Source organism: Chelonia mydas, chromosome 14, assembly GCF_015237465.2.
Source record: "Chelonia mydas isolate rCheMyd1 chromosome 14, rCheMyd1.pri.v2, whole genome shotgun sequence".
NCBI classification, from domain to species: domain Eukaryota; kingdom Metazoa; phylum Chordata; order Testudines; family Cheloniidae; genus Chelonia; species Chelonia mydas.
In genome coordinates, this window is record NC_051254.2 from 2,055,773 (window position 1) to 2,076,215 (window position 20,443).

Here is a 20,443-nt window from a genome sequence, read left to right on the forward strand (position 1 = left end):
CTACCCAGTGACACCCCCCGTGGTTACACTCGCGGGCCCCGTCCGCTGTCTTGTGGGACACCCGCAGTGTGCACTGGTCTGCTGCCTCCATGGAACAGTGCAGCTCAGCTTTCTGGTTTCACCTCAATTCAGCACCCTACGTAGCACAAGGCACTTAGACGGGGTTATGGTAAAAACCAAATAGAAGTGCATTTCACGAAGCTTGGGATAAAGATTTAAAAACAAGCGTCAGGGTTTGGCAACAGAAGGTTACAGGTAAAAGGTAAACGTAAATGCTGTCTGTAGCCCGTGCTTGTTAACACAAGCCTGGTAAGGTGCTTTCCTTTCCTGCCTGGTAAGGTGCTTCTCACCGAATGGTCTGTTCCTGCAGCGCTTGTCCAGGCCAGAGAGCTGACACACAGTGGGACGTTAGGATCAAAAGCCCTGAGGATGCTTCGCTCTGACTGAAGAACTGGAATTCATCACTTATGTAAATCCCCCCAGCTCGCTGTATTCCTGCCCCACATCCACCCAGAGTCTGCGCTGAACCTCGTGTGGCAGCTGGCAGCACTGTGCATCTGAGATTTCAAAGCCAAATGTGGATCAGGCTGTAAGCTCCTAATGTTTGGTTAAATATTCCCTTAAGCTCTCCCCTGTGCCGTCGGAGCCTTACGTGGTTCCTGTTCGTTTGTCAGAGCAGATGTGCACAGCACGGTGCAGACGGAGGGAAAAACCAGTCCCTACCCCAAGGGCCTTATCGTCTACAAGACAAACACCCTGGGGCGCAGAGGATGGAAGTTGCCGGGACGTGGGGTTCTTCGCTGGGAGGGTGACGGCATGGCGCTGGGGGTGCGTGCGTAATAACGGAGACGAATTTGCGTCATGATTCATAGCTAGGTAATACGCATGAGGTCACTGAACTCACAACAGCCACCTGTGCCTATGGTGCAGAGGAGCATGTGCCCTCTGTTCCCAAAATCCTTCAGGCACAGCCAGTCATCTTCCTGCAGCTGCCCTTGTGCAGAAGCACTAAAGAATGTAAAAGAAACTGACCACCTTTCTCTGGAGCTGCTTGGCTCCCTCCCTCCCTCCCTAGAGATTATATCCCTGCTCGAGCGTTCTATTGTTTCACTCAAAACCCCTGGAGACAGGATCGTCTCCTCTCTCCGGCTGGTTAGGAGGGTACTAAAGCCCCTCTTACCTTCATCCCTCCTAGAGGGAGAGGGCGAAGATGGCTCCAGCCGAGCTGTCGGAAATGCTGTACTGAGCTGGAGAAGGCGGGGGAGGGAGGCTGGAGTGAAGCCCAGTGAACTTTTTATTGGCCCAGAGTAAAATCGGCAGCAAACAGACCTTGTTCCCCAAAAGCAATTCCACTGGACCCTGCCTGGGAGCCCATGCTCACCAGGTAACAGCCTAAATGACTCCCAAGGCGACAGGACAGGCAGGACTATTCTGGTCTGCTTTGATGGGAAGAAACCTCTAAGAAACCAATTGCTCTGGATCCCTTCTGGCAGGTTTCAATGAGCAACTCTAGGTGCCTGTGTTATTCTTGGGTCGCTGGTATGGATTCCACCCTGGCACGGTGCCATCTCTTTTATTTTGTCTGTCGCAACCCTGGATTTCCAGTAAGTAACTTGACCTTCTACGCACGGGGGAGGAGCAACTGGGATTTCCCCACCCGCCCGGCATTCCTAGTGTCAGGGCAAGTCTGGTTGGAATGGGCTGTTCTCACCCCCTCTTCTTGTTCTTCCCAGTGGGCTGCTTTGGTTAAACCCATTCTCTCTGGCACGGGAGTGAGGGAAATGATTATTCCAGAAGGGAGTCGGCAACTAGAAAATCAAGTTTCTGTCTTACAAATTCTCTGCCGAGAGCGAGGAGTGCTGAGCTGCCAGGGCCAGGCTGGCGCCCATGGAGCAATGCAGCAAGTGGCAGCCCTTGTTCTCGCTGTGGTTCCTCTCTGAGGCAGAGCAGAGACGCCTCTCTCACGCACTCGCTTCCTGTGCGTTGGGCAGGGCTTTGTGCAGAGTCAGCTTTGCTGTGGTGGCGATGGTCGGATGCGCTTCCCGTCTCATGCCATGGCAGCGTGAGGCCACGGGAGCTCACGGGCAGGCTCTTACTCGGGCCGTTTACCTCCAGCACCAGCAGAGCTGAGCTGTGTGTGCACAGGCAAGCACCAGCCGGCAGGCTGGGTGGTGGTGCTCTCAGGCATTGAACACGGCAGCTGGGAGGGGAAGGGGCCAGTAACAGCTGAGGCCCCCTGTTCCCCATCCCCTGCCCCCCCCAAACCTCTGCCCCATCCAACTGCCCCCTGTCACCTGACTGCCCCCCGGGACTCCCTGCCCCTTATCCGACCCCCCGGCCCCCTTCCATGCTGCTCAGAGCTACACACGCTGCTGCTCTGCCCTGCAGGAGCGCGCAACCCCACCGCCCAGAGTGCTGCCCGCACGGCTGCGGGGCGGGGAGGGGGGGTAGTTTGCCCACCCCTGGTCTATCAGCTTGCCTGGGAGGAAACAGGCCCTGCTTGCTGGCTGCCTCTGAATGGGCAAATGCCTCCTCTCCCTTGGCGGACCCAGCCCTTCTGACAAACCCGCTTTGCAGCCGACTGTTCCTCCGCGGCCCCAGAGCCTAAAAACACCCAGCCCAGTGCGGACAATCCGCTGGGGACACGGAGGGCGGCCAGCCTGTTGGCTTCTGCTCTCTTGGGGCGAAGGTGGGAAGGCGGCCGGTTAATGGGGCCTGAAAGAGGCAACTGGGGGCAAAGGTCAGAGGGCTGCAGTGGCAGAGTCAGTCCAGGAGCCAGGGACGCTACCCCACTGGGGCCAGAGCATCCCACCTGGGAGACGAGACCCTTTCCCTTCAGCCCCACTGCACTGACCACCCCCAGTGAGCTGGGAAACGGGCATCGCTCTCCCACTGGGGGCGGGGGGTGAAATGAAGGCCCCGAGAGGCTGATTTGCCCACGGTCAGTCAGTGATTCGGGGCAGAGCTGAGTACAGCCCAGCTGTCCTGGCTCCCAGTCCTGGTGCTCCAGAGTTCTCGCGCGTTCCAGTGTTCAGGGCACCAACCTCCTTACCTAGCAGCTCCAGCTCGGTGTCTCACTGCGCCATGATCCCAGGGCTGGCAAGGGGAGAATCCCCTGGCACCGGTGTCATCCCTGTAGCACCCACCCTGAGCCATGATCCCTTTGACTCTCAGCCCTCCCTCCAGCTCCTCTTCTAACTCGAGCATCTCCAAGCCCATCCCGCCTTTCCAGAGCTCGCTGCAAAGCATCTGCCTGGCTGCATTTGCTCTAGTCGCTCCTTTCCTGAGCTGAGAGCGGTAGGCTCCCCTGCCCAGCTGTGCTTCCCATAGTCCATTCCCAGCAGGGGACGCTGCCCTCACCCTGCGGCAGAGGCTGCTTCCAGTTGGCTAAAGCAGAGGAAACCAGTTGGAGATCTTGAGCTTGAAGTCTTTAAACCCCCATTTGAGGTCGTCAGTAACTCAGGCAAAGCCTAGGGGTCTACTGCAGGAGGGGTGGGTGAGGTTCTGTGGCCTGCAATGAGCCCAGGGTCAGCCTAGATGATCACAAAGGTCCCTTCTGACCTTAAAGTCTGTGAGTCTGAGCCTGCTGGTTTCCTGGTTGCCTTGACGAGACACTGAGTGTTTCCTGTGGTGCAGAGCTGCAGCATTTGACTCCTGCAAAGTGTCATTGGGAAACACGGGTCATTGACTAAACCTGTTTAAAGGGGTCTGTCTTGGGAGGGGCAGGGGTTGACTGAAGTTTGTAAAGTGCTCAGTAAGCCTGTGTGTGCAACCTCCGTCCTCCTGAGCGTGTGGGCACACTGGTACATGCGTGTCCATACACAAGGATACACGCAGTTGCAGATCATCTGATGTACTCCTCTCCCCGTGACACCCCCAGCCTAAAGACTGCTGGTTGCTGAGCAAAACAAATGATTACGCCAGGGCCTCTTCACACTCCTCCTAACAGCTGCTGGGCCCGGGAACCCAGCCTCCAAGGCAGCCACTGCCAGGAGCTAGCAGAAACTGCCAGAGTTATTCCTGGAATGAGGAACCAGGAGGAGGCCAAGTTCGGAGCCCTGCTACTGCGCTCCTGGTGTCTCCCAAGGCCAAGTGTGAGTTTAAAGAGCTAAAGGCCTGAGTGAAAGCAGGGGAGGCCGCCTCCTCAGTGCTGTGGGTGCTCAGCGTTGGTGGGCATTGCTAGCTTGAAAACTGCCTTGTGCAGGACAGGGGAAAGGCTGGGTTTGTGCCCCTGCATGGCCCTGAGAGCTAGCGGGAAGGTCGGGGCTGGCCTGCCCTCGCTTTGCTGGAGGACTGATTGGGAGCCGCAGGAGATGAGCATTGTGAGCTCTTGCCGTTCTGGAGAGGTGGGGAGGGGGCTTCTTTTCAGCCACGTGCTCCTTGGGCACTGAATCGGCGTCACCAGCGCGTGCAGTGACTGGTCTGGTATTGGTGCGAAGGCACGGCCACGCGCACGACTGCCAAGAACACCTTTACCTCCAAGTGCTTCACACAGGGGCCTGCCTACAAAAACTGCCTGGCTCAAATGCCCGGCGGAGCGTGGCTGAAGCTCACCAGCTCCTAGCAGCTCAGGAAGAGAAATGACCTATTGGCTAGCGCCATGTAGGGCGGCAGGACGTGAGGTCTAACTTCTCCTGGCCCTTGCTCCCCTCCTGGCTCCAGCCGCACCCTCACGGTCCGGGCACAGCCCCTCGCTTGGCCTGCTCGCCCAGGCCTCCTGCTTTCCCTGCACTGCTCCCGCGTGGGGCCAAGGAGGCCCTGGCTGGGACTCTTCCCCCCACCCACCCCCGGCTGAGCTCTCCCAGACAGGGAGGAGGGAGCCAGCTCTGAACAGGGGAGTTCCCAGGGTTCAGAGGAGGGTGAGCAGGTCTGCTTCCTCCACCCTATCCATCCTCAGGCAGCCCCCGAGGCCTTTGAGTGGGGCACAGACTGACCCAGGATAAGTGCCACTGCGCCAGCAGCCAGGACTGGGCTGGGTGATTGTACCTGCGCTCATCCCCAGCTGGCACCAGCACCCGGGGCTCCTTGTCTGCCCTGCTACAGATACCAGCCAAGGCTTGTGCGTGTAAAGGTTTTTTGTCCTTGCTCCTGAGGAGAGGCGTTTCCCGCCCCACTGTTCCCAGGGGCCTGGACTTTGTGCCCCTGTGAGCCCAGGGGAAAATCGCCATCTGGGACCCAGCCATGGCCTGTGCAAGGGACCTGCGCACCGGAGCTGCAGCTCCTCTCGTGTTCCTGCTCTGCGCGATCCCAGCCCAGCACTGAGGGCTGCAGGAGGGGAAGAGGGAAGCCACACTGGTGTCTTCATTGCATCGCCTGTGTCCCAGCTGCGGGCAGGGACCCTTTCCCTGAGGGAGCCAGGGGCTCCCTGGCTGGGCTGGGCTGACCAGGGGCTCCCCACCCAGCACATGCAGTGATGCCAGGTCCCCCCGGGGCAGAGCACAAACAGTTCTGTTCAGGTTCTTATACTGTGCTCGTTGCTGCAGGGTCTGAGACGAGAGCCCCAGTGGGTTGGGGCCCTGGGGAGGGGCTCAGGGCCATGGGAGTGAGACCAGGCGTATGGGGCCGTGGGGGGTGAGGACAGGAATGGGCTCTGGTGACGGGCTTAGGGCCCCTTCTCCTGAAGCTCTGGGGGATGCTGCTTTTTTCTCCATTTAAATAGCCCCGCTTTCTTCTTGCTTTGCTATATTTTCCCTGATGAAAATAACTAGGAAAGAACTGTTGGAAATATGCGAACCAGGGGCCAGAACTATGGGCAGATGAGGATTGCTGGGTATTTTAGAGTTATCTGATGCCTCCCATCTTGACAGGACTAAGAATGGAGGTGCCTTGGGGCCAGGGCCAGGGCCCAGACCATGCCCTCCTCCGTGGTTTGTGTATATAGGGATGAGCATGCAGTTGGCTCTAATAATAGCAAGGAGGATATCCAGTGCTGTGCAGACTGTGTGTGTCAGAATCACTTCACCTGCTGCTGGAAGACAGCCACCTCTGGGGTGGAACATGGTAGCTGCTACACACTGCAGAGCAACAGTGCTTTACTTCCTGTCGGTTGGAATTATTAGTAATATTAGAAATGAGTAATATTAACACAGGAGCCCACCAGACACTAATTTAACCACAAACGCCTTTCTTAAGTCCAAGGGCCAAATGGTATTTTATACAATTGCGCTAACCCTGCCCACAAGCCTAAAAAGAAGCAGTCCCTACACCCAATCCAGTGACAATGTGTTCATAAGCGTGTGATCAGTATGCTGACAAACAGGCTAGCCCGAGGGAAAACCGTCCCACCCTGGCGTGCTCCAGCACAAAACCCCTCTGATTCAGAATGCTTTTTATACACTTCAGCTAACAGATGATGCCACAGCCGGTTACCACGTTAGCTAACAACCAATGTGAGACTGCTCCAGTTCCAATTCAGTCCAGATAAGATTTACACCCTTCTTCTCCCAAGACCTTTGCTCCTTATCTCTACCCCTCCTTCTTGAGACCAACAGCTTTTCCTTGCACCTGGTTCACATGGGCTTTATGCGTCAGATAAGGCTGGCAGGTGGGGTGGGAAGGGCCGTGCTGGCTCATTTTAAGACAGATTCTTTTTGTCTTGTTTAAAACCATCTGTGGTCACCCCTGTCAGTCAGAGGCCTTCTTTTTAGAACCTTCCCCGTATCTCTTTAGTTAGCCTTTGAACCAGACGTCCTCCGTCATTCCTTCTGGCTTTATAACTCGCTATTGTCAAGGCTTCCTGCCATGTGCTAGGCAGGACCTTCCTTCACAACACAGAGATTTACGCTAACCCTAATTCTCCAATTCCGTAGTTATTCTACATTGTCCCAAATCGCCATGAAGAATCTTGTCTTCCCAGCAACCACTGATAGGCCATAATGTGCCCTCCAGGGCTGGGCCTGGCCTTTCACCAGCATCTCTCTTCTCTCCTCTCCTCTTCCTCCCCCTTTTCTCTCACCTCCATCCCTCCTTTGCCCCCGATAGGCCCCTGCTATGGCAGTCTCTTGCCAGGCAGACACGGAGCTCTGGGACCTGGATGAGGAGCAACTCCGGGAGATTCTGGAGAGCCATCGCTACAGGATTGTGCACAGCACCTGCCCGAACCGGCTCACCCCCTACCTGCGCCAGGCCAAGGTCCTAGACCAGCTGGACGAGGAAGAGGTTCTGCATGGCCCCCAGTTCACCAACAGCGCCTTGAGAGTGGGTGAGTGTCCGGGACAGGGACTCTTCCCTGAGGGCCCAAGTCATTGCCATGGCCTGAGAGCCCCATCGTGGAGCTGCTGCTTGTGGACAAGGGCTGTCTGGGATCCCCTCCAGGGCTGCTAAGTGCTGACACTTACCCTGCTGCTCAGGTTCCCTTTGACGGTGGGAGACCGGCCGTCCCTGCATGCTCCGCAAGAGGCTGGGGCCAGCCCTGGGATCTGGATCTGCTGTCTGGCAGTGCACTTACCGCAGCACGGGGCTTGCTGTCTGTGCTAATGGGGACTGCTGCAGCCAGGCGATTGCTGAGAGGTCTCCCCAGTGCACAACGGCACCTGCTGCCCTCACATATTGTCAGCAGCCCTCCGGCAGCTCCCGGCGCAGCGCCCCAGGGCGTTACCGCTCGCCCCGGCAGGCAGCTCGGGGACAAGGGCGTTACCGCTCCCGGCGCAGCGCCCCAGGGTGTTACCGCTCGCCCCGGCAGGCAGCTCGGGGACAAGGCTCTCTGCTTGCTTCATGTTTACATGCATTCACCGTTTCCGGGGAACTCACAACTCGACTTGCTCGGCTGTATCTTGCTATGGAGATGTGCCCGGCTGGTGCCTGCGGGCAGACCTGCGATGAGACTCCCCCTCCCAGCCCCACCCGGGTGCACCTGGCCTCAATCTATTATTTTTGTTTCTCTTTACGCTGTTTCAGGTGACTAATGAGCGTGGGCCGCGCAGTGCGGCTTAGATACAGACCTGGGGAGAGCGACAGGGCCATCAGCCCAGCCAGAGACCAGCTGGAGCCGAAAACAAGGCCTTTGCAGGGATGTGTGTCCACGTCTGGCTCCAGGGGCACTCTGGGTCCTGCTAGGCCTGTGGTCAGCAAGCCTAACCCATCTCTAGGTCACATGTTGGATCTTCTGAAAACCCGGGGGAAGAACGGAGCCCTGGCCTTCCTGGAAAGCTTGAAACTTCACAACCCCGACACCTACACGCTGATAACTGGCCTGGAGCCCTCCATGGACCTCAACAACTTCAGTGGTAAGTCTCCCCCGCTGCCAGAGCTGTCTCTGACCCAGGCCAGCTGTAAGGGAACCCCCAGCCGGGAGGACAGCGTGAGATTGTTTCCTAACTTGCTAGTAGCTATTGTCCTGCCGCACTGGTCCAGGGACTGGAGCTGGGTCGTTCCACCAGTGCGTTGCAGTCGTAATTACGGCATTGCTTGGACACAGGCCACAATATCACCCTGTGGCGGGCACGAGGTGGAATACAGGGGAGACGCCGTAACCTGTGCCCATAAAATGCCTGGCTACTGTTGCAATGGTACTGGCAGAACAAACCAGCCATGAGGCCCCGGACCAGAGCAGAGCCGAGGGGTGAGCTATGAGCGTCTCTGGGACGGGCACCGTCATTTCATTACATGCACGTACAGCACCCATCACGACGGGGCACCAAGCCTTGCCTGAGGACTGTAGGCTCTACACCTCTCTGCTCATTCCTACGCCTGTGCCCCCACATGCCAGGCTCATGCCCACGGAGCTGTGGCCAAAACAAGGCAGGTCCTGCCCTCCCCTCAGCAGTAGGGCTTTGTGGGCCCTGCCCTCTGGCTGTCATCATGCCATGAGGGGAACTGCCGGGGCGAAGGAGCCTCCTCAGGGCTGCGCGGGAAGACAAGGGGCTGGGGGCGGCAAGAAGGGTCCCGCACCTTGGACTCACTGAGGCTGCACTGGCTGTCGTCCACGGGGCAGATGGCATGCATGCGCACCAGCCGCTGTCTCCTCTTTGGCCACTGCTCCCCTGGCTGCAGGCTAGCGAGACCTTCCCCCTCCATCTGCCGAGCAAGCAAACGGCACAGAGAATGGTGTCAGACAGGGCGGCCACGGGCGGTGGGTATAACAGGCTAGGGAAGGCTGTGCCTCCCCAGACAGCCCCATGTGGCCCTGCCCATGCTCAGCCCCAAGGCCCCCTCCTGCTACTAGCTGGCCCGGCCCAGGCAGGCTGCTCCTCTTTTGGGAAGGGAAGCTTGCCGGGGCTGGGGATGGGGCATCTGGGACGGGGCTGCCTAGCGCTGCGGGGGGCCCCTGTGCTGGGGCCACGCCACCGAGTGCTCCCGGGCTGAGGGGGAGGCTGCCACCGGGTGCTCTGGGGCTGGGAGGCCATGTACCACCCGCCTGCTCGCTGCTCTGGGGTTGGAGGGGACTCAAGCCGCCCACCTATCCAGCCGGTGCTCTGGGGCTGGGTGGGTGAGGGCCACGCACTGCCTACCCGTCGGCCCAGTGCTCCGGGGCTGGGGGGGGCTTCGCACCGCCTGGCAGGTGCTCAGAGGCTGGAGGCACTCGGGCAACCCATGACTGGGGAGACTGGCAGCTGGGGGGCGCTCTGGACTTGGGGCGGAAGTGGGGTGGGAGGGGGTGGGGCCTCAGGTGAAAGGGGTGGGCCAGGCCAGGGGCTAGCCTCCCCAAGCCTGTGGTTTTTACCCACCGCCCATGAGGGCTGCACTCCCACGTGGGAAGAGGGTGTGGGACAGGTGTTACCAGACGGGCTGACACGGGGATCCCAGCTTGTGCCCTTTGCTCTCAGATTCATGTCTCTTGGGGGGTCTTGGCTGGTGGCCAAAAAGCCTTAATTTGGCCTCTGGGCTGGGCACAGGACCAACTGGCACCAGGTGGATTTCACAGCACAAAGAGCTCCCCAGGAGCTGTGCCAGGGCCCCAGCCTCTCACCCCGTGCACCCTGCTGCCCAGCTCCGCCTGCTGCTGACTGGCCTGCTTCCTCAGCTCACAGATCTGGTCCGTCAGCTCAAAGAGTTTCCTGCGGAGGGAATCCTTCTCCAGCAGGCTCTGGGAGATCTCCAGCTGGGCCGTGTCCCTCGCACCATATGCCTGGGGGGACAAACACGTCAGGGACGGCAGGTTTGGAGCAGAGTGCTGGCGATCCCTGGGCGAGGCACAGCCGGGTGTGGAGGGGCAGACACTGACAGTGTAGTCAGGGGCAGAGAGCGTGAGAGACTGGCTCAGGGCTGCACGACCTCATGGAGAAATGGGGGAAGTGTAAGGAGCCCTGACTACAAACAACGGGCACCCGGGCTAGCCAGCACGAGGGAAGGGCCTCATGGCCACTGGGCTCCAAACAGCCGCCAGCCCAGCGAGCTGAAGAATCTCCATTCATTGTAGATTGATCAATCCCAAGGCCAGCAGAGACCACTGGGACCATGTGGTCCGACCCTCTACATGACACCGGCCAAAGAACGCCCCCAAAATCAGTCTGTGCACGTGCGGGTACCTTGTTCAGCACCAGGGTCTGAACCAGGGACCTGCAGAGCTGACAGCACTAGCCGCTACAGCTTGAGCTAAAGAGCCCAGCTCTGTCCTGGGGGCTGTAACAGAACTGCATCCTCTGTGGAGCAGGCCCAGAGGGAGACACCCCCTGAGCAGGGGATGTACATGCAATCTGCCCCTCCCATACAGAGAAAGGCCTCCACACACCTACCAGTCAGGCGTGTGCGGACCCCTGGATACCTGACCTCGCTCCTTCTGCAGCTCGGCCACTTGCACCTGCAAGGCACTGGTTTTCTCCTTGTAGATTTCACAATCCACCTTCATCTTGTGGCACTCAATCAGGGTGTGCTCCTTCTCCTCCCAGTACGGAAGGGACACACAGAGAGGCAGGCGGGCAGCAGGATCAGGAGGGAGCCAGGTGAAAGCCCCCAGGAACAGTTGTCCCGCACTCAAGGAGACGGATCTGGATCTGGTCTCCCAAGGTTACCTGCAGTCCCCAAAGAATTCCTCCTGCATAGGGCAGCTTGTTGGCCCCCTTGGCCAGATTTCCATGTTGTGTGGCAAGGCAGGGCTTTCACCCATGTGCTTAGTGGGGGCCAGGCATTAGACTAGGAAGGCCAGCCAGAAGACGACACCCCATGGTGTGGAGAAGGAGGTTGTGAGAAGATGCCTTGCTCCATAAACCTCGAGTTTGTCTTTGATCCACTTCCCTTTTTAGGGGTGGTTTTCCCCCCCTCCCAGCACCTGTTACCAATAAATAACTCAGTCCCTCTGGCCTGGCAGCTCTGACCTGCTTGTGCTGATTCTCAGCGATCATTGCCCGCTCCCTCAGTGAGTGGATACGATTGAGGAGCTCCTGTTTGCCCTCCAGAGCCTCATCCAGGTTCTGCTCCAGGATATCCTTCTGCACCTGGCCAAGCAACACCAACTGGTTAGCAGGGCTCCCCCAGGGTCAGGAACCCTGTTCCCACCATGCACCCCGTGGCTCCCGGACTGCCCACAGGAGGGAGCTGGGAAGGGGGCGACTTTACCAGGCTGAAAGTCTCCAGCTCCACCAGTGACCGGAGTTTCTCGTTTTCTTCCCTCAGCTGCAGCAGCTCATCCGCCTGTGGCTGCAGGTTGCCGGGCACGCGCAGGGACCTCTCCCTCTCACAGTGGGACTCCACCCTGGCTCACTGCGGCTCCTGCTTCATCAGATACAGCTGCCAGAGGACAAAGAGAGCACAGGTCCCTCGCGTTACACTCAGCTGCGTCATGCCAGTTACACTACGCCCAGCGTTTACTCTAGAACCCAGCTTCTAGAGTGGGAAAGGCTGCCTTTTTTTGTGCACAGAATGTTGCATTTTGGGGAACACAACTGTTGGCCATGTTCTAGAAGCCCGACTTCAGTGTTTACACCGAGCTGAGAAGACCACGTTAACCGCTGAAAGGACGAGATGGGTCTCTTTTGCTCTAGAACAGAACCCTCCCCCGACCAGGACTTTGGAACGGCCATTCACGCTGCCTGGCTCCTTCCCTTGCAGCTGTGCTCAGATTTCGGCTTGAGGACGAGCCACGAGCTGCCAGAGAGCTGCCAGAGAGCTTCTGGTCATGCAGCCCTCTCCCACCCTGTAAGCTCTCCCTGCAAAAGAGAGCCACGCAGGAGTGCCTAGAGAGCTCCCTCTCCAGGAGGTACGGACACGCTGGGGCTTCCCCGTCTCTTCCAGCCTCTGCAGCATGGCACCATCGCATGGTACATGCTGCAGCCCTGGTTTGCATTGTTCCTAGCAGCACATAGCTTGCTGGGTGGGGTGTGGGGCAGAGGGTTGCTCATACTGCAGGGCCTTCTGCTTGGCATTGCTCCCATGTGCCAGGCTGGATGTTCCTTTAACCACTAGCCAGGGCTGTTTGAAACCCATCCTGCTTGGGCTGCGTGGCTCCCCATTCTTCTCTTCTGCACAAGCTGAGCTGCCTCGTCCCCTCTCTCCTGTCCCCTGCAGCAGCTCCCAGGAGTTCCTGGAGGTGGATTTCAGTCTCATTGCAGGGGAGAAGGCGAAGTCGCCCGACTTGGAGTATGAGATGGTGGAGAAGGACGGTGGGTGTTTCCTTTCCCTACTGGCAACAAGCAGCTGAGAGCAGACTCTGTTGTCTGCTTGCATGACGCAGGGGCGTGACCCAAGCATCTTGTTTCCACGGGGAGCTGAGGGTCTCGTGACTTCGCCCTGTCTGTCAGCTCTACCCCTTTCCCCAGCTGATGCGCTAATTGGGCCACCATGACCCAAAGTCTGGGAACCTCTGCTGCAGAGCAGGCCCTCCCCGCCAGGTGCCATCACCACAACGGGTCCAGCAGCTGGAGGCAGGTGGTTCCGGGGGCTGTAGCTGTGCCCGGTGCAGCAGGCTGGGCGAGAGCCGATCTCAGGGCTCACCAGCCAAATGTGTGTGGTGCTAGCAATGGACCTGCCTCCTGCCCAGGCTGCCAGCCGCAGAGGGGTCTACTGAGGGAAGGGGCCTGTTTCAGGGTTTTCTTCATCCTCCTTTGCTTGTCCCTTTGCCTCCACTGGTTCAAACTGTCCTTCATTTCAGAGGGCAATGCCTGGCTGCTTGACTTCGACCAATCTGCCTCTGAGAGGTACGTCACACTGCCCACGGGTTTCTGTCCCCCATTAGGGAGAGCACTCTGCCCTATGAGAGCCTGGAATAAAGTAGAGTGAGGGCCTTATCCCTGGGATCTTGGTGAGAACTCCTAGGCGTCCAGCTCCGAAGACGCAGCTGTCCCTGGGCAGAGCTCCTGTTTGTTTTCTCCCATTCACTCGCTACGTGCTGCGCTCTCATCCACCAGCTCTGGCGTAGAGATCCAGGAGTGCTGCCCTCCCTCTGTTCAGCAGAGGGTCTGCAGCTGCCTTTGATCTAGTTCAAAGAGGACCGGATCCAGGGCTCTGACAAACTGTAAGTGCATGTCAGCCGTCAGACCAAGCACGCAGGCTAGTGTGGGTAGATTCAGGCCCAAGCTTGCTGCGGTCTCATTGTTCCTGAAGACACCCCAGAGCAAGGACCGTCTAAGGCAGGAATCCCATGGTCACTTGGCCACAGCCCAAGGGCCACACCCACCTCCGCTCCACACGTGTGCACAGCGCTACACGCCACTGACAGAGGAGGCGCTAGGGCTGAGCCCCAGCAAACCTTGGCACATATTAAGCTTTACCTCTGGCTATTGCTGGTTCCTTGCCACCACCTTGCCCTGTGTTTAGCCCAGAGGGGGGATAGCTGAGCGTCCAGGGTCACCTCTTGAGATAGTAGCTGGGCTCTTAGTGTGAACTCCCTGCAAGGTAATAACAGTGGGGGAAGTGGGGTGGTACAGGGTGGAGGAGGGGTTGCTTGGAACTGACTCTGTTTCCACTGCCTCAAATGAAGCGTCTCCCTTTCCTCCCCAGCACGCCCATTCGCCGGCGGCCCGCACGGCGCATCCTGAGCCGCGTCACCACCATTGGCTTCCACGGCAATGCCTTGCGGGAGCAGATCAGCATCATCGGGGGCAACCAGACGGGCATCTTCATTCCAAGGTCACTCCCGGCTCAGCTGCCGACGAGATGTCTCTGTCCCCCGGCAATCAGATCATGGTGGTAAGGGGCTTGACTTCTCCTCTCTGCCTGTCTGTACCCGCCCGCCCCATATCTCTCCCTCTCAGCCTCTCTCGTTAGTCCCACACCCTAGTCTGCGGTCACACCGCCCTGAATGACGCCCAGAACAAATGCCCAAGCCTGGCATCGCCAGGGCGCTGAGTTGTTGTAAGTGCTGCTCTTCAGATGAGAGGCCAAGCCAAGGTCCTGACTGATGGGATCTCGCTCGACCACGGGGGGTGAGCCTGGTGTCCTGGCTGAATTCCAGCTCGGGCGGCTACGTTCATAGACTCATAAAGACGTAGGGCTGGAAGAGCCCTCAAGAGGCCGTGTGGTTCATCCCCCGGCCTGAGGCAGGGCCAGGTTCAGCTCACCCACCCCTGCAGGGTCTGACAAACCTCCAATGACAGGCATTGCACAGCCTCCCTTGGGAGCCATGCCAGTGCTGAGCTTTCCTTAGAGCTGGAGATAGCTCACCAATAGCTCACCTACTCTCCCCTGCTGCAGGTTAAGCGCCTTACTTGGTGTCCTGCTTTCAGTGGACAAGGAGAGCAACCAATCACTTTCTCTTCGCAACAGCCCTTAACGCACCTGCAGATTGGTATCAGGTCCCCCTCAGACTTCTTTTCTCAGGACTAAACAAGCCCGGGGTTTTCACCTTTCCTCACAGGTCAGGTTTTCGAAACCTTTCATCATTTTTGTTGCTCTCCTCTGGGCTCTCTCCACGTTTCTTAAAGTGAGATGTCCAGAGCTGGACCCAGCACTCCAGCCGAGGTCTCCCCGTTCGTCCTCTCTCACGTGCCCTGCGGTTGCAGTGCAGCAAGGAGATCGCTTTCCATCTCTTGCCCTAAGGAGCTGGGTCGTGCTGCTGGGCAGCCCCCGAGCTCCCCTCCGGGGGTGGCTGCACTGTGGTGGGGGAAAGCGAGTGTGATGTGCCAGAAGCTCACAAGGGCCTGTTCACTGCGCTTGAGGCCGGTGTCCAGAGCCCAGCTCACAGACTGGTGTCCTGCTAGACCACTCTGCCCTTCCAATTCGCTCCTGAAGAGTCAGGTCTCCGCTTCCACCCCTCATGACCCTGGGTCCCCGGCCCCGCCAGAGGGGGATAGTTCGTTCTCCCCAAACCGCAGGCCCGCAGGTGAGCGGTCTCGTTGCTAAGCCCACCTGTCTCTCTGCACCTGGTGCCCCCTGCAGGTGGATTATGAAGTCATAGACCCAGCATTCAAGGCCATCCTGGAAGATGCAACCCTGGAGGAGGCGCTTTGGGTCCTGAAGGGGTGAATGGCTTCTGCTGCCTGTCTGTCAGAATGAACATGGAGGGTACCGGTCCCCCTCCCCCCGGCTTGTCCACGCAGACTCATCCCCAAGGGCCTACCAGAAACGCCAGAGGCTGCTTGGCTCTGTGCCAGGCTCTGCAGCAGGCAGGAAGGAATTGAGCTGCCTTGCTCTCCTGCGCTCCTCAGCCTGCATCCATCCACCGTTGCTGGCTCCTCCAGCCATGGGGAGGGGCTGCAGCCTTCTGCCAAGGGGCCCCCAGAGGCAATTGCTGCTCATTGGCACATTTTCCCCCCGTCCACCCCCATCTCCCTGCTTCAGTCCCCCACACGGTCCCCCCCATCATCCCTTCCCGGCTGCCCCAGCCCCTCCTGCTGTATCTGCACATCCTCCCGTCCCCTAATGCACTCCCCTCCCCACTGCACACTCCCCTGCCCTCCTCTCTTGCTCTCCAGGGTACAAGAAGCTGGCGAGTGACCTGCAGAACAAGGTGGTGACCTCAGGTGCCTCGTTCTATATCCGGGCCAACCTGGCCACGGAAAGGAAGGCAGCGGGGGAGCTGCTGGTGCAGTGCAATGACACCCTCCACGTCACGGGCACCGTGTTCCGGGGCGAGAGCCAGGGGAGTGCCTGCCGGGTGAACCCCTACGCCATGAAGGACCTGGATGCGGGCATCGTCCCCAGCTACTACCAGTGAGCAGCCTGCGCAGTTGTGCCAGGGGGAGCCTGCTCCTCGGCGTCAGCGCTGCTGCCTGCACAATCCCCTTCATGCAGCACAGACCTGCCAGGGAGTGGCATGGTCCCAGGCAGCAAGAAGAATGTCCCTGGCCTGGCACAGCTGCTGATAGCTCAGGCAAAGCCGGGCATAGCCTTGCACAGCTCCTCTTGGGCATTGCAGAGTGTGGCCCAGCCCCAGATAATGTACCCCCCCACACCCACCAAGAGCAGGGGTGTCCTGGGCTCATCAGGCAGACGTGTCCCAGCACTGGGGGGCTGCCACCCATCGAAACCTCCAAGATGCCTGCAGCCTCATCCTCCAGATTAATATTCCTGATGCTTTTGCAGCTGCCTCAGGGTATTTAATGCCCCTTTCTGGCATGGCACAGACATACCCATGTTTTACAAGGCTCCTTTCCACCCCAGCCAGCTTTCTACTTGTGTCCTGGACTCTTTGATGCTTTCCTTTGGCTCCTAGTGGCCCTTTTATGGCCTTGAACATGTGGCTGCAGCAGCCCGGGAAGGGTTCACTGGCTGAGATACCTACCCCCTTGCCTGGGGCTGGCTAATCCCATCTTCACAAACCACACTCTGCTTCTCCCGGTCTCTAGGCTCAGCAGCTGCTCATCGGCCTTATCCAGGACATGGCCCAGCAGACCACGTCTGCTCGGAAGGTAACAGAACTTGGGGTGCACGGGAGCCGGCCTGGAGGCCTCTGTGTGCAGAATCCTTGGGGAGATATTCACTTTCTGTGCCCTGGCCTCTGAGCAGGGCCCTGCAGAGGCGCTGCAGCCATGGGCAAGGGCAATGGAACAGTCATGTCAGCACTGAATTCCCGGCTGCGGGCTTGGGGCAGCCCAGGGGTGGAGGTTAATGCCGCACGGTGGGCTGGGTGGTATTTAGGGGGCCGTTGCTTGGCATATGGTGAACAACCATTTGGTGCATCCGTGAGAGCAGTTTACAGAAAGTCAGACAGCTGCTGAACGTTGGTTGAGTTGGAGTCAGGGCTGGCGCCTCACCAGTGGTGGGAGGGGGCTGCTCTGCATCCCTGGGGTCTAACTCAAGGCCTCTCCTCTCTGACTTGCAGTCTTCAGGGGGGCAGCCAAAGCTGGTGCGGATCATCAGCACAGACGAGCAAGATCAACCCTCTGTGGTCATCCATCAACTGTAACGTCTACGATCCCAACAAGGCGGACGGTGCGTTCAGTTAGCTAGAGCTGTCAGAGAGCCGAGAGCCTGACTCCTAGGGCTGGCCAGGTGAATCCCAGCGCCAGCCCCCCATGAAATCCAGCCGAGAGCCACCAGGCTTGGGTGTCTGATCAACAAGGGCACAGGCTAGATTGTTCTTGCTGTCGCACTCAGCTGGGATCACGGCTCCACAGCGCTGCCTGCTGCATTCCCTTTGCTGATCCCAGGCCCTGTGCCAGCTGCCATGAATCCACCTCCCCAGGGTAGCCCCAGCCTTGCAGCACCTGGCAGCTGGCCAGGCAGCAACCGCGGTTCCAGGGCCCTGGGTTCATCTGACCGTCCTGCTGTCCCTTTTGTGCCTGCCCAGCCTGCCCCCGGATCTGCCTGCAGGCAGGAGCTGCTTCACGCTGATGCCGTACACGCTGGTGAGACCCCACAAGCTGGCCCATCTGTGCCCGCTTCTCTTTGTGCTCACGCTGCTGGGGAAGATCCTGAGCGACAAGCTGTGCCTCACCAAGGGCTTTGAAAAATGCCCGTCAGGTACGTCCCTGCTGCATCCTCTCACCATTGGACATCCTGCCATGCCCTCGTGGGTGCAGGCGCCAATCTGCTGCCGTGGCCACGCTGGGCGCAGGCTCCCATCCCTCGTGCTCATGCAAGGGCCTGGATCCAGGGGCCAGGGCTGGCAGCATTCAGGGCTTGCTCCCCGCGACCCAGCTCCCTCCAGGCCCCGCCGCTGAAGCAGGCTGATCTCCCCGCATCTGGGTGGAGCACGTCAGTGCTGCGAGTTCTCGTCCCAGGTGCCCTCACACCGTCCCAGCAGGAGCCAGCGCTGCTCTTCTGGGTGATTCTCTCCCCACTCCAAGACCACTCCCCAGCGGCCCACGCTGCCTGAGGTGGCATAGGGAGTGGGGAGACCCCGTGAGGCCACTCCCTGTGAATCAGATGTGGTTACTTCACTTGGCACCTTCCCTACTTCCCCTGCCCCCAGGACGCCTGCGTGAGGCTGAGTGCATGGCCCAGAACGGAAGCTTGGTCTGGGGAAAGGGGGAGCTGAACAGCCGCTGCTGTGTCACCTGCCAGGCGCTTCAGCAGCTGCTGGCGAAGGTAAGAGGTGGGGGGCTGGGGGCAGGCTGGGACACTGGGCCAGCGGGAGGGACTGAGATGGGTGCTCCGGGCTCCGACTGTCGGAGCCTTCCCTGACCAGGAAGCCAGAAGCTGGCAGCATGGAGCTGGGAAGGACGGGAGGAGAGTGAAGGGTTTCTGGTCTCGAACATGTAGCAGGTGAATTGATGTTTGTTACCTGCATCCCCTCTAAGGCTGCCCAGGGAGAGCTGCAGGGCCCGTGGGTGGGAGAGGCACTGGCCACATCTGGGTTAGGAGCAGATGGGACAGAGGCACCTACAGACACTGCACCAAGACCTGCCAAACGTCCCTGCTACCCCACCGTGCATCTGTGTCCATCTGTCCGTTAATCCCAGTGCCTGCGGCTCCCGCGCTGGGGAGCAGAAAGGGTGAATCTGTATCCAGAGCAGAGCAACGGACTCCGTAATGCTCCCTGGCTGCAGACTTTCTGGCTCTTGCCAGGGTGTTGTGTCACCAGCCCCCAGCCCTGGCCAGCGCCTGTCCCTACTACATGGTGAGCCCGCTTGGTGTCAGCCCCTCTTGTTCTCTCCCTGGTTCCCTCTAGGACGTGCAAAGCCTGCTGGACGTGGGGCTGGAGTGCGTGCAAGCCCTGCACGCTGCGGGGATCTATCCCATCCTCCTCCTCGTCTCCATCAGCGAGAAGAACGCCAAGAAGCTAAGTACGTACTAGCACTCTGGGCGGAGATGGGTCTCCGGGGCCCCCAAGGGCAAATGGCTCCTGCTTCCTGGAGGCTGCTGGAGCTCTGGGGAATGAGGACCTGGGCCTGCCCTCCCCTGGGTGCCTTGTGCGACTGCTGCAGCAGTTGAATCCCTGCGTGTACCCAGTGGAGGGGATGTGAATGAGTCACAGGGTCATCCCCCCCTGTGGTTGGCTGCACTAGTGATTTATGTAAAGGCATTCTAACAGCACCCAGCAGCCTGGCAGGGGTCAGCCCTTCCCCACTGCATTGCTGAGGGTATGTCTGTGTCCACCCCGGGGCCTAGAATCAACCCTGTGACCCCTAGAGCCCCGTTTCTCGGGGGGACCCCAGGCACTTCCCCAGGTCAGGCATCATCCAACCTGAGCGCGGGAGGTAAAATGCTCAAGCTCAGGTGGTTCGTCAGTGCCCGAGCTGGGACTAGAACCCAGGAGTCCGGACTCCCAGCTGCCCACTACTGTCAAGGTATTGTGCAGTCACTAAGCCATGCTTCCCAGCAGGAGGCAGGCCTTGACCCCAGGAGTCCTGACTCCAGCCCCTGCTCTAGCCCCTGGACAAACCGCGAAATCCTGGCTCTAAAGTCACTGAGCGTTTTTCAAACACTGCCTCTTCGCTCGCTAGCCAGCTTTGTGCTGGTCGCAGGGCTCGGGGCATCCCCCGCCGGCGTCTCCCGCCGGCCCTGTGTCAGGAAGGCACTTTGCCTTGGAGTGACAGAGGAGCAGCTTCTGGACGGTGTGCGGAGGGAGGAGGCCCCGCTGGAGGAAGTGCCCTGCCTGTACGGCACCATCGCCCCCGCCACCAGGCGCGACCTGCGTGCGCCGGTCAGCGCCGTGCGAGCAGCCGTCGCCCACGAGCAGAAGAAGATTGTGTGGATAGAACAGATCTTCACGGATCTCCCTGGACACAGGGTGGGGCGGAGGGGAACAGTCACCCTGGCAACTCTGCAAATGTCACCTATTTAAACCAAGAGTGTTTGGTTTGGGGTGTGGGGAGGGGGAGGTTTGAAAGACCCTCTTACCTAAAGGGCTAATAGACTTTGCAGTGCTGGGTGAGCCTCCTGCCTGCCCAGCTGGCCTCTGCCCCGTTGGCAGAGAAACACAGTAACTCTAGTCAGAGAGAGAGAGAGCGGGGCTGGTTTTAATGCCACCCCTCTGTCATCGTGTGAAAGGGCAGCTAGGGGTGAGCCGGGGCTGCCTTTGAACAGTGTCTCTGGTGCCAGGGCGGGTCCCCGGGGTGGGCAGGGCACCTCTGCCTGGTGCCGGGGCCTCCTCCACCTGTTCTCCTAGCCTGGCACTAGCTGCTCGGAAGTGCAGTCGCCAGCCTGCCTGCGCAGGGAGGGAGCAGCAACTCTTGTAGGCCTTGCC

At 59.4% G+C, this 20,443-nt stretch overlaps 1 protein-coding gene across 1 annotated transcript in view; it reads left to right on the top strand.

Annotated features, from left to right (window-relative positions):
• The window catches only part of CARD14 (caspase recruitment domain family member 14), a 20,688-nt gene extending 517 nt beyond the window's left edge, over nt 1–20,171 (top strand). The window contains 21 exon segments of the mRNA XM_043528483.1: nt 626–828; nt 6,982–7,201; nt 8,088–8,225; nt 11,551–11,747; nt 11,893–12,018; nt 12,021–12,133; nt 12,442–12,536; nt 13,025–13,148; nt 13,873–13,994; nt 13,997–14,061; nt 15,250–15,328; nt 15,331–15,375; nt 15,786–16,039; nt 16,659–16,721; nt 17,135–17,178; nt 17,180–17,244; nt 17,603–17,629; nt 17,632–17,775; nt 18,227–18,342; nt 18,926–19,044; nt 19,768–20,171. Coding sequence (XP_043384418.1) covers nt 626–828; nt 6,982–7,201; nt 8,088–8,225; nt 11,551–11,747; nt 11,893–12,018; nt 12,021–12,133; nt 12,442–12,536; nt 13,025–13,148; nt 13,873–13,994; nt 13,997–14,061; nt 15,250–15,328; nt 15,331–15,375; nt 15,786–16,039; nt 16,659–16,721; nt 17,135–17,178; nt 17,180–17,244; nt 17,603–17,629; nt 17,632–17,775; nt 18,227–18,342; nt 18,926–19,044; nt 19,768–20,041 — 2,633 coding nt within the window. The 3' untranslated portion in view covers nt 20,042–20,171.
• The last annotated feature ends 272 nt before the right edge of the window (nt 20,172–20,443 follow it).